Source organism: Prenolepis imparis, unplaced genomic scaffold, assembly GCF_030444845.1.
Source record: "Prenolepis imparis isolate NDT839.2.m4 unplaced genomic scaffold, iyPreImpa1.0 SCAF_11, whole genome shotgun sequence".
Taxonomy (NCBI): Eukaryota; Metazoa; Arthropoda; class Insecta; order Hymenoptera; family Formicidae; genus Prenolepis; species Prenolepis imparis.
The window spans coordinates 12,181,916-12,195,476 of NW_028141169.1; the positions used below are offsets into that span (position 1 = coordinate 12,181,916).

Below are 13,561 nucleotides of genomic sequence, written 5' to 3' on the forward strand. Positions count from 1 at the left end.
GATTAAGTGTCTTACAAGTAGGTTCAATTTTGTTTGTAGGTTTCGAACTCTCTTTGAAGAAAAAAAACCTAATAGGTTGACTCGAACACCTGGACGAGGTGGACTCAAAGTACAATACATGAAATATTATTTCTTACTCGGATTTTTAAGTACATATTGAATCTTGAGCTCATCCCTAATTAAGAGTAACTCAATAGTTCGCTCGACAAGCGAAAGATTTGACTTCCTCGTGAATAATTTAAAGAAGAAATTGAGCGGAAATAAAAATTCCACTGTAGAATTTTTAAAAAATCTACGAAACGACGACGCGAGATTATATACTACTACCTGCCAAGCTGTAAGGCATGGAGTGCAGAGAAGATGTCCGCACGGTTCTATCCTCACGTCCTTGTCGTGCTCGGCGCAGATTTTGCATAGCTGGAAGGTGCTACCCATCTCGCAGTACAATTCGTACTGTTCCGCCGTCACTTTTATATGCTCTTCCGGCGTTGGTTGCACCGCCCATGTCAAGTCCGGGTTGATATTCCGGCCGTCCGGGTATAAGTAGCTGGAAATCAAGCGAATCTTTGAAAAATCATGTATCTGAGGTCTTCCTAGGGTTTGTGAACCCAAAGATCAGGTGATCAAACTGATCAGGCGGGCTGATTCGAATGACAGATGATATACTCACAAGCCTTCCCGGTAGCCGTCCAGCAACGCCTGGCAGAGGCTCTTGTTGTGGGGTATAGTTTGAAGGATATCACCGTCAGACGTGACGTAACCGATTGCCCACTGTCCTAGCCTAGTGCAACTTAATCGAAATACATAACTCCCGGGCTTGGTAATGCAATATTTCTGCAAACGTGCCTTCACTTCGTCGTACGTGAGGAAGGCCACGTAACCAGGGTGCGTCACAGCCAGAATCTTCCAGTTGCGTAGGAGGGTCGACCAAGGTTGAAACAGCCTGGAAAGTCGCAATAACATATATTAATATACATATATAATAATAATAAATAATATAATAATAATATATAATAAAATATATAATAATAGTTATAATTAAATATAATTAAATATAATTATAATATTCTGCGTGAACTAATCGAGAAAACGAACGATAAATCATTTGTGTGTGTAAAATATGCATACGTATTTATATTTACCTTGTAAATACGTCAAATTCAAAGTTGGAAATGTAATCGTTGCACGTCAAATCTATCGTGGATTTCAGTGCCATCGCTTGCAGTCCAGAACTGATGGGATGCACTTGATTCAATTCGTGTCTGAATACCTTCCAGGGTACCAGCGTACTGAAAAAAAAATATTACGAAGAAATTAAAGAATGTTCTTTTTTTTTATAACAAAACGTGTTTGATTAACGAATATAATTCTTAAAAGTATATAAAAAATGCTTACAATATTTAGAGAGAAATGAGCAGTTTATATCATTTTTCATTTCAAATCTCAGATTTATATGCATATATGTGTTATTAATAATGTACAAAGTGTCTTAATTATGGTTTTATTTCAACTCAAGAGAATTTTAATTTGAGTCTGATAATTAAACGAAAAATGATAATATTAAAAATAGTATTAAAGAAATTGAAATCTTCCATTCTAAATTAGATTCATATGTATAATATGTGATATTATAACTCAACACATGTACAAAGTAGTCTTAATTAAGATTTTATTTCAACTCAAGAGAATTTTAATTTAAAAAATTTAAATTTAAATTTAAAAAATTTGAATCTTTTTTAGATAAATAAAAAAGATAATACCCTATTAAAGATAATTAAGAAATTCAAAATTTTTGCATAAATAAATAACAATTTTTATCAATCTTTGCTTTGGCAAAATTTGTTTTCAAAATTCATCAGAAAATTCATTATAAAAAATTAATATTGTAAGATAAACTTGCGTGTTTATATATATATATATATATATAAAGAAAACTTTCTCTTCATACACAAATTATATTTTATAATTATATATATTATATATAAAATATATAATGCATAATAATAATAATATATAGTAATAGTTATGATTTTTTTTATATGTAACTAAATAGAATTATAATTAAATAAAACATAAAATATATAATTATTATATATATGTAGTATATAATTATTATATATTACATAATATATAATATATATATATATATATAATTATAATTTATAATATAATTTATAAATGTATATAATATTTCTAATATAAATAATAATAAAATAATAATAATAAATAATAATAAAAATAATAATAATAAATATAATATAATAATTAATAATAAATCAATATAAATTTTTAAAAAATCATAGTAATTTAAAGTTACATCATTTCGCCCAACGTTTCGATCCGAACCTTGAGCGTTGGAAATCATTGCGCATGCGCGCTAAAGGTCGTGTCGCGTTATTGGGATGACTTGCGACAGTACGGGACGGCAGCTGCCAGTGTTCGGGTCGCGTAATTTCCTGAATTGTTTTAACTGCATTTAATCGAGTACTTTTCAACGGTAAGTTGGAAGCGATTAAGCGTGTATTAAGAACTCGATCATTTCACGCGAATTATTACAACGGAGATCGCAAGATCTGAGATATATACCTCAATTAAACGGATTGTGTACAGATATACGTAATATAGGATCGCCTTTTACTGCGCCTTACTTGACACGAGACATGACGAGACATGATTCTCCCATTTTAATGACGAGGAAACTGACCATTTAAATATATTTCGTCGCGTATTTCGAAAAAGGTGATAAAAAAGTATTTCGCAGTTAGAAAAGCGTAGAAAAGCACTCGTCAGCTGATCGCGGACCTCCGTTAGGTGTAAGGTTACCTCCGTAAGGTTACGACCGGCGCACGATAGATGGCTATCGATTGCAGGCTTCTCGACGGCCGCATAGACACGTCGGAACTCACGGAATCGTTCATTGAGAAGAATAGAGCCGTCGTTAACCCTTCTATCAATGAACTACCTAAGACAGGAAAAAAAAAAAAAAAAACTACCTAAGACAGCTTTAAATGTCAAAAATGTCTCGGAATTTTTTTCTCCGCCAGAAACAAAAGCCTTTGTATTCGGAAATCTCCTAAATATAACGGGAAAGATTGCCTATTTAAAAAATAAAGAAGAATTGTAAAAAAAATTATTAAAAAATTTTTTTTAATATAAAAATATAAAAAAAAATATAAAAATTTCTATAAAAAATAATATAATAAATTATAATATAAAAAATAATATAATAAATAATAAATTATATAGAAAATAATATAAAATAATATAAAAAATAATATAAAAATTATAATTAAAAAATTGTCGCAATGCAGTGTTAAAAATACGCAGTTGATACCCGGATACATTGATGAAAAGAATTGACAGAAGGGTTAATCGAGCGTTTTTGTTATCTATGCGATGGAAAAGTATCGCTTACAATTAGACCTAACAATAAATAAGCAGAAAATCTTTTTACGATAAAAAATCTAGCACTTTTTTAAATTCTAATAAAGAAAAAATACACCAAATTTTTCAATCCTTAGCTAAATATTTGAAATAAAATTTTATACATCCACAAATATTTATTAAAATATTTATCATATATTACCAAAATGTTTGCCAAAGATTGAACCTCTCAGATTGTATTACAATTTTGATAATATCGATCAAACATTTCAATAAATCTAATCTGCTTTAAAAACGAATCAAAATTGAGGTCTGAGAAATTCGTTCCTTAAAAAGCTGACACTGAAAAAATTACAAAAATATAGTAAAGATCACGATTAAAAAAAGAAAAATGAAATAGATTCAGAAACATACAAACACATATAGAGAATAATTTAATATTGTTAAAAAAGATACTTTACTATTATCATGTTATATTTAAATTTTACAACAGATAATTTGCGAAAGAAAATCACAGATAAAAAAACTTAAAGAATTCTCGATCAACCGAGTTGATTTATATATAAATTAGCAGCGAATGCACAAACTCTAGATTTCTGAGTAAAATTGAGTAAAAACTAGCTAAGAGATCAAGTTTATATCAGTATCAATAAAGAGCACTCTACTTATTTGATGAAAAGTAGGCGTATCTCTTTGTCTTGTTGATTATCGTATCCTTCTTCTAATATTTACTGTATACTTCTTTATATTAAAAGAAAAAGAGAAAACATCTTTCTCTATTATTTTATATATAAATATGTATTTATATATAAAATCATACTAGGACATGAAATATATAAGTAATTAAATAAGTAGTTAAATATATAATTAAATAAGTAATTAAATTTATAAGTAAGTAAATAAAAAATAATTTTTAAATAATATTTTTTTAAGAGATCATTAAAAAAACTTATAGAATATATATGTATATGTATAATAAGTATACATAGAATCTTCCCACTGCAAATTGATTGGATGACAAATCGGGGATCTCCGATATTCAATATTCTGTCCCGTCAATTTAGCCTTTTGTGTCTTATTTTACATACAACGGAATCGCATAGTCATCACTTTTCATTCACAATTCTCGCGTGACTGTTTGAATCGTTTTACTATTCGTTATTGTTTATATGTTTTTTTTTAGAATCGAATGAATCGATCGCTCAATTGCTAGATGTGATTTTCCGTTTAAGAATTATTGCATCATAAATCATTCGATTTAAGGCTCCTGGCTCCTTTCTGACCATGTCGAAATCGTGACGTCAGAGGCGAGAAAACACACGCTAAAATTTCTTAGATGCCATTTCGAAATAAAAAAATATTTCGATGAAACAGCACTTCAGATGGCTTTAGCACACTCTTAAAAAACCCCGAAAACTATCCTTTCCCCTTTATAATTAATCAACAGCTGTAAAATGTAATATTATGAAGCCCAGTCCGTCTGGTCTTTGCACATGCGCAGTCATTCCGCATGTCAAAGTCTGATATCTCGATCATTTTACAGATGTTGATTGATTATAAAGGGAAAATGATAGTTTTCGGGGGTTTTTAAGAGTGTGCTAAAGCCATCTGAAGTGCTGTTTAATCGAAATATCTTTTCATTAAAAAATGGCATCTAAGAATTTTCAGCGTGTCCTTTCTCGCCTCTGACGTCACAATCCAATATGGCCGCGATGAGCACCCAGGAGCCTTAATCGTCGAATAAAGAGAACATTAAGCAAACTTAATATATCTTCTCTACCGATTTATAAATCTTATGATGGAAATATTTTTAAAAAATATATAGAAGACACTGGAATTTCTTGTATTATTTGCACAATTCTTTCTCTCTTTTCACATTTTATACTCTTTTATATTCTCTTTATATTTTTTTATCGTGATATAATTAAAATGTTTTTTTTCCTTAAACGTTCTAAAAAATTGACGTCATTGTTTCCATAAATAAATAACTCATCATAATAAGTCAATTATTATATATCTTTTTCTTGCTTGCAAAATAGTCCACGCTATTTAATAATAAAATCGTTGACGATCGTTTTTCAACGAATTAGTGCAAGTATTGGGACAGAATATAATAAATAAACATTTATAGACGGAATGTCGATGAGGAAAAAAGTGAGTTATCGCGAAAGATATTTCTCTTGAATATTTCACGTTACTTTCGCGCGAAAAAGTCGTAGAACTCACTCTACAATATTATATAGAATGTTATATCAGCAGTTTCAGGAAAGGGGAAACACACCAACCGGAAATGAGCATTATAAAATTCATACTACCCGCAGGATTTACGCTCCTAGTTCGAAATTTCGCAGGCACGTAATTTGATAATTATCCCCCTCCCCCCCTCTGCCCCCTTCTCTTTCTTGTCTTTATTTTCTCACCTAGCATTAATATTTATTAATAAAATAAAAAATATTAAATTATTATTAATATTATTATTATTGTTATTTTTATTAATATTATATATTATTATTTTTATTAATATTATATATTATTATCATTATTATTATTAATTATTATTATTATTAAAATTTATTAATCTGTCGATTATTAAATAATGCCAATTGCAGTCGAAACGATTCGTAATCGTTTTCATAAAAGGAGCATAAAGTGAGGATAAAAAAAATCTCCATCAATTATTTATTTGGGAAAGAATTTCGTCGAATTTTTTGCTACACATATATTATAGGAACCTCGCGTTTGATCCGATTGAATCTCTGTGCAATAATAATATAAAATCGCGATAATTTGGAGCATCAATATTACACGCTTTCGTTATTATTATATTCATTTTCATTGTTCGTAATTAAAAAGACATTAGCAATCATCATGGATCGTAATTTTATTCGCTTCACAGCCTCCTCCTGCGTGAAAATAATTGCGATATGTCTCGAAAGCGATTGTCACACGTGCATGTTAAAAATATTATACTGTTTTATCAAACAAACGCGCGACATTCTTTTAACATATATAATCACCAGGATCTAATCAGAATCGAATATTTAATGACGCCAAAATTTATGACGTTTTAACTCTTCTGTCAATGCAGAATTTTTCACCTTTCTCAGATGAAAGACAATTTTTCAGATGAAACAGACAATATTTTATAGCAGGATATCGAACATTCTTTCCAGTTACATTTTAGGAGATTTCTGACACATTTAAAGATACTTTGGGTAATCAAGATACTAGGTTCATTGACACAAGAGTTAATATCCAGTCCAAAAGTGTATAGATTCGGAGTGTTTGCTATTTTTTAATTTGAAAAACACAGACTAACTTTTTTACAACATTTTGAGTTGCGACTAAAATAAAAGAAATTCAACTCTTGCAGTTGTAGCAGCGATGAGCGGAAACAAGGATTACAAATCGGCCACATCGATTTACGATTTCACGGCCAATTCCATCAGGGGAGAGGAGGTTCCTCTGTCCAAGTAAGCATAAACCCGGCCGTATCGTCGATATTGTATGCATATATGTGTCTCTCTTGTCAAAAGGATATAATAAAGCATCTGTTCACATTCAGATATGAAGGCCACGTGTGTCTGATCGTAAATGTCGCTTCGAAATGCGGCCTTACACCTACGAATTACAAGGAACTCAATGAATTGTACGACGAATACGGCGAATCTAAAGGTAAAATCCCCGCGATATTGCGAAAGTCACGAAAAAACCTAATTCCAAGTGTTTCTATAACAAACTGTACAAATATCCTTGTTTTATTCTACGCAGGCTTGCGAATTCTGGCGTTTCCCTGTAATCAATTCAATGGACAAGAACCGGGAACCGCCGAGGACATTTGCAGTTTCGCCGATCGTCAGAAAGTAAGTCTATTCGATCTTTTTTTTTATTTCTTACCTTCTTTTTTCACGGATATATCTAACTATTAAATTTATGTACTGGCAAAGGAATCACGTGAACTCGAAAATTCTGATTTGGATGAAACTTCACATGTAGAGGGGATAAATGGATGAATTTAGAAATTTTTTTATTTTACTACATTGATAAAATTTTGAAAAAAAATTTTTTTTTCGCGAGGTTTTCTTGTGACTAACGAGAGCAATAATGATAATTTATAATGCAAATGCGTGAACAATCTTTTTTTTTTTCTTTAACAAATAAACTTCTAAGTTTGTGTTTTTTATACATCTTTCGCAGGTGAAATTTGATTTGTTCGAGAAAATCGACGTGAACGGAGATAATGCGCATCCTCTCTGGTCATATCTGAAAAAAGAGCAGGGTGGCCTATTCGGTAACTTCATAAAGTGGAACTTCACCAAGTTTATCGTCGACAAACAGGGCAAGGTCGTCGAAAGACACGGGCCTAACGTGGATCCGCACAAGATGAAGGATTCTCTCGAGAAATATTTTTGAATCATCTCTCTCTCTCTCTCTCTCTCTCTCTCTCTCTCTCTCTCTCTCTCTCTCTCTCTCTCTCTCTCTCTCTCTTTTTTTTTATATAACTTTCTAAAATCAATATTCTCTCTTTATCGTGCAGACACGAAATATGAAATTCACAATTTGTAGATTCCGCGATACAATATGAAAAGTTTTTTATTTTTTATTTCTTTGCGATATATGTGTATACGATAAAATATTTTTAAATTCTTCAAGCTCTATTACTATTTAATGTATTTTAGTATTTTAATAGCACGATGTAATAATATAAATGTACGCGAGAATTATGTCTGGAAATTAATATTTTATATTTGCACATTCCGTCTCGTATATTCATGTATTTTATTTCAAAACTAATGTGAATATTATTATCTTTATTTTTATTGCAGAAACTATTTAAATTATTGATATTAATTTCTCGCTTCTTTGCTTTCTACTTTTTACAACAGAGTTTAACATCAACAATTGTATCAATTTGTATCTATAAAATTGTTACTTTGATATAACGTTTGCACTAACAATAAGATGACACACAATTATCTTTGAATTAGAAATATCTTATGTAACACAAGATTAGTTTGTGATATATCGTAGCAGAAGAATAAAAATGTGTTTATTCATATCGGCACAGATTTGTTCAAGACCCTATACACGATTTCTTTGCAAATTATAAATTATATTTGAAAAATATAATTAATTAAAAATATAAATATAATAATGTAAATTGTTATATTTTGATCAATATCAAGCATAAGGAAAGCAAAATTAAAAAGACATTTGTCACAATCGGTTTTCAGCTTTCTTCTTTTTACTATTAAGATGTAATAAATTTTAATCCAATCAAAATAACTCCAACTTGTATAATCATAAAAAAAAAAAACAAAATGATAAAGCAATTGTATAATTGTACAGAACTTTTGAGAACTGTCCTGTTAAATTCTACACTCTTTCGTTCACAAGAATCAATGTAAACAAAATTAATCGTATTTATTACTATTCTAAAAATTAAATTCTGATCTATCAAATTGTCTCGAATCACACGTGAAAATTGAACTGTGACTGAGTACGTAACAAAAGGTTAAATCGATACTTTATTAAGGTTAAATCGATCGTTTCAATTCGATTAAAGTGTGCACTGGAAAGACCTAGAAAATGTCATCAATTAATTGGGGAAGCTCCAAAGCTGACGCATCATCCTCCGGACGGACGTAAGCGGTGCGTTTGTTTCAACTTCTCCGCACAATGGAGGATACACGGGGACATATATGAACGTAATTTCACTCGCCTGTGTGTAAAACACGCCCACCTCCTCTCTTCCATCGCGATAATTAGCGCGCTTGACGAGGTCACTTTCACGCGCGGCGTTTTACGTTTATTCCGCGATCTTGTCTGTTTACGAGAGACGACACACTACACTTTTCGCTTAATTGTACTCTTCTTCTTTTTTTTTGTTTCTTTCTTTTTACAAGCGCCGGTCGTTAACGCGCAGGGCAATTTATTATCGTTGGATCGCCTTAAAAAGAGACCAAGAGACAGAGATGCAGACATCGCATCTATCAATGTAAATATATCTTTCAATGTGTTTCAATTTCGAGAGATGCGACTCACTATACTTTGTCGTTCCTTTTTGCCGATAACCCTTTAACCATTCTATTTTAACGAGAGATAATTCGGTACACGCTATCTTTTTAATGTACGAGCAGATTTTTCGAACCAATTTATAAATTTATCTCTTTTGTTTTATTTTTATTTATTTTTTTTTCTTCGTAAATTTATTTATTTATATGTTTTATATGCCGAAGCAATAATAATTTCTTGCGATTAAAAACTGAGGATTTTTTACACAAGCTAAGCTTCTTGGAGATTAAACGCGATTAATTAATGAAATTTTATTGTCTCCTTAACCTTCTGTCAAGGAACGGGTTTCCAAAGCAGATTTTTAAATGTTAAAAATGTATTGGAACTTTATCTCTTTTATTTGGGATTCATTATTTTCTTTGTAAAGTTATCTATTTATTTTTGTTTCGAATGCCGAAGCAATATTAGTTTCTCGCGATTAAAAATGGAGTATTTTTTTCATACAAATTAAGCAGAGATTATTTAATAAAAGTTCACTGTTTTCATAATCCTTTTGTCAATGAACAAGTATCTGGTTACTCAAAGCAATTTTAAACGTTTAAAATGTGTCGGAAATTTCTCTCTGTTGTTTGGAATTAATTTTTTTTCCTTATAAATTATAAATTATTATAATATATATTATAATATATAATAAATTTATTTATTTATTTATTTTTCTTTTGTTTTAAATTCCAAAGTAATAATAGTTTTTCTCGGAGATTATTCGTGATTATTTGATAAAATTTTATTATCTCTAACTTTTCTGTCAATGAACCGACACCTGGGTATCCAAAGCAATTTATCAAAAATGTTTTATCCGCTCGAAACAAAATACAAAGGGCTTTGTATTCAAAAAGTTCCTAAAATATTATGGGAAAGACTGTTCGATGCCCAGCAGGAAAATTTATTTTACATTATTATATATATGTATATATATATATATATATATCATTAATCATTATTATTATATATATTTTACATTATTATATATTATATATCATTATTATATTATATACGATATATAATTTATTATTTAGAAGGAGAAACTTTATGCATTGACAGAGAAGAATCTCGACAGAGATTTCGAAACTAATAATATTCCACAAATTTAATAAACAAATTATTATTTCCCATTTTCTATACATATGTCATAATTATCCTCTATCTCCATCGTTAAAATCCTCGAAATAACGTCCCTGTGGAAAAGTCCGTAACAGATCTCGCTCGCATTCGGTTCATCCGTTGGACAATCATTCGCAAATAATTATCCGTGGACACGTAATTTGTGCGAAATGCCAGGTGTCGACAGATAGAGCGGCACAAGGGTAAGCGTGACGCACGTCCTGAATTCGCATCCCCGCGCCGACGCCGGATTGGCGACGTCGTCGACGACGTCGTCGACGACGACGACGATCAAAATGGGTCATGTCCTCCATCGTCGGACCATAATCTCTCGGGGCGTACTAACATAAGCGTTCCATAATACACGTGCGCGCGCGTCTGCGTGTACGTACGTGTGTGCTCGTATATGCGCGGACGGTCGGTGCACATGGTTAATGTAACAAAACCAAGTTGAAAGAGAGAGAGAGAGAGGGAGGGAGAGATACTAACGCTATAATTAGTCGTCCTTGCCTCGCCGACTGATCCAAGGCTCGCCTCCATTCATAGAACATCGCTTTTCCAACGTCGTCTCCTCCAACGTGACGTTTCGTTTCTCCTCGGGGGGATAATTCTGCGATCGCGGTCGAAGGGAGAGGGGAAGAGAGAGAATGAGCGATCTTTCGCGAATGTGTCTCGAAACTCGGGTATATTGGGATATTCTCTACAATTTGCGAAAAGGAAGATAATATAATTTTTCAAAGAAGGAGAGATCATTTTTTAATAATAATTTTAATTTTGTTTTTTTAGTAATTTTAATTCTTTTAATAATAATTTTTCAAGATAAAATAATTGTTTCAAAGAGAGATATTTCTAATCCCAAGTAGAACAGAAAGTCAAATTGACATTATTTTGACGTTTCTGTTCTACTTAGGATAATAATTTTGAATTCTAATTTCTTAAATAATGTTTTTCACAATAATTTTAATTTTAGATTTTTTTAATAATAATTTTTTAAGACAAGATAAAATTATTTCCACGTTTAATCGAATTTCCATAATTTGCGACGTGGGATGTAAGTGTTTTTTTTTTTTTTTTTTTAATACAAGGAACATTTTTAATTTCCCTTGGGATTATTAATCGATACCGAGATATAGTAAACATCCTCGGAGTTATAAAAAGGAAAACGCAATCTACTAGAATCTTCGATCAAACAAAATTGTAAGCAGAAATATTAGTGTACCTATTAAAAGACGATGCAATAAAATTTCGAGGAATTTACTTCGATTATTCGACACGCTTGCGCATAAATTTCTCCGTACAAAAATGGCGCGCTACTTACAATAAGTTACTTAACTCGAGATTCTCTTACATAAACGATGGATAATTCCATCTTGTCTTATCTTGAAGAGACAATTTTCACTTAATTTCTCCTCCGCGAAAACAATTTCCTCCGCGAAAAACCCCCGCGTATATCTCAACAATCAATTATATTATTCTCTCGTCGGGACACGTGAGATGATATAACGTCGAGATATAAAGAAAGATCTCCCCAAGAGCGCATTTTTATGGGAAACACCGATATGTCACCGGGGAGACCTTTGAAGGTTGAGAAACTTGACATAAAGATCAGGTCGTATATACAGATTCTCGTAAAGCGTGATAGATTAATTTTTCTCCATGTCGAGATATCGATTTCAGGAAAAAAAAAAAACGATGGCTCGAGAGTAGAAGTAGTTATAGGAATATTGACAGGAACGTTTATAAGTGACCGTAACGGGTTTTTTCTTTTTTATATAAATAAATGACAGCACGCGAAGAGAGAGAGAGAGAGACACGGCTTACGTCATTTCCGAGAAATGTCAATGAGAGAGAGATCCAGCGTATTTTCTCTTCGAATTATATGAATCGAAGTTCAATTATCTGACATCCTCTCGGAATCTTAATTACAGTATCGTTCAACTAAATGTCAATCGTGGTTGAGAGAGAAAGAAGACAATAATATATTTAATTAAGACTCTTTTTGTATTCTTTCAATTCCCAATTACCCTTTACGAGCTTCAAAGTAAAAAAAAAAAAAAAATGTCAACGAGAATCGAGTATAAAATTGATCCCCCATTTTTTACAAAATACTAAATGCATATAAAATGTGAAAAGCGATACTCTTCACTCGTATCTATTCTCAAAAAATTCCCAATTAATTCGTTTTAATTCACCAGTTATTTTTTTTTACACCGAAGCGAAGAAACACGTAAGAAGAGCGAGATTGATCGATAACGATGACGTAAAATAGCCCCCCTGCGAATTGCCGTTTATGGCAGAGCTCTTTAAGCAACTCGTGCTGTTGACGTTGTCAATATTAACGGAACGTTACGCTTTTCCTGCCCCTGGGGGGAGGGTGACGCACCTGGTTCCAGGAACACGTCACTCATCGTCCCGTGCGATTGATTATCAACAAAGTTCAACCGTCAAAGGCATCTAATTTCAACCCTTAACCCTTTTCCGCCCACGTCGAGACGGGTTTTCCGCCCCCCTCCGCCCCCCCCCCCCCAGCTTCGACACACATCCCTCTCTCGCGTAAGATATCTCTCCGTTCAGATATGCAATTACGCAATGCGCGGTAAAAATACACATTCCGTGGAAAATGTCAGCGGAATTATCTACGTTCCAAGAATGCTGCGACCGTTCAAAAGGTTCTCTATACATGAACCTCCCTGCGACACGCGTTTGTCCCCCCCTAAACCCCCCTTTTACCCTCCAGACGCGACGTCACCGTGTTAAAGTTAGTTAAAACCTACGGTTTATCAGGGTTTTGTACTGAACGGCGACGGGATATTTCCGCTCTGACATTTCCGCTCGTCGGATGTGCAAATGTCATCGCGATTTAAAAAGAAGAAAAAATAGCGAGGGTCTCTTGGAGATGCCAGATTGCAGACGAAACAGCCAGTTTACAACCGGTGGAGGGAATAGGCTGTTTTGTCTGCAATCTGCACAGAAAAAAAGAAGTGTCAAATGAAAACTTATA

The 13,561-nt window shown here is 32.2% G+C and overlaps 2 protein-coding genes across 7 annotated transcripts in view; one reads left to right on the forward strand and one right to left on the reverse strand.

Annotated features, from left to right (window-relative positions):
- Positions 1-13,561, reverse strand: part of Cbl (E3 ubiquitin-protein ligase CBL) — a 44,040-nt gene that overhangs the window by 8,954 nt on the left and 21,525 nt on the right. For 2 of the 4 annotated variants that reach the window (XM_083050357.1, XM_083050360.1), the window contains exons 2-4: positions 1,143-1,289; positions 671-943; positions 325-547 (exon numbers count right to left, since the gene is read on the reverse strand). In XM_083050357.1, coding sequence (XP_082906483.1) covers positions 325-547; positions 671-943; positions 1,143-1,289 — 643 coding nt within the window. The remainder of the gene's footprint in view (positions 1-324; positions 548-670; positions 944-1,142; positions 1,290-13,561) is intronic. The other 2 variants (XM_083050358.1, XM_083050361.1) reach the window with 1 other exon arrangement.
- Positions 2,389-8,021, forward strand: Gtpx1 (glutathione peroxidase-like 1). 3 transcript variants are annotated; one of them, XM_083049287.1, is made up of 6 exons: positions 2,397-2,497; positions 5,641-5,735; positions 6,758-6,857; positions 6,950-7,059; positions 7,156-7,247; positions 7,582-8,021. In XM_083049287.1, the coding sequence occupies exons 2-6, from the start codon at positions 5,675-5,677 to the stop codon at positions 7,795-7,797; spliced, it is 579 nt and encodes a 192-aa protein (XP_082905413.1). In that variant the 5' UTR covers positions 2,397-2,497; positions 5,641-5,674; the 3' UTR covers positions 7,798-8,021. The 3 variants fall into 3 exon arrangements, with proteins under 3 accessions (XP_082905415.1, XP_082905413.1, XP_082905414.1); XM_083049288.1 differs by having other exon boundaries at positions 2,398-2,497; positions 5,644-5,735; XM_083049289.1 differs by lacking the exon at positions 5,641-5,735 and having other exon boundaries at positions 2,389-2,497.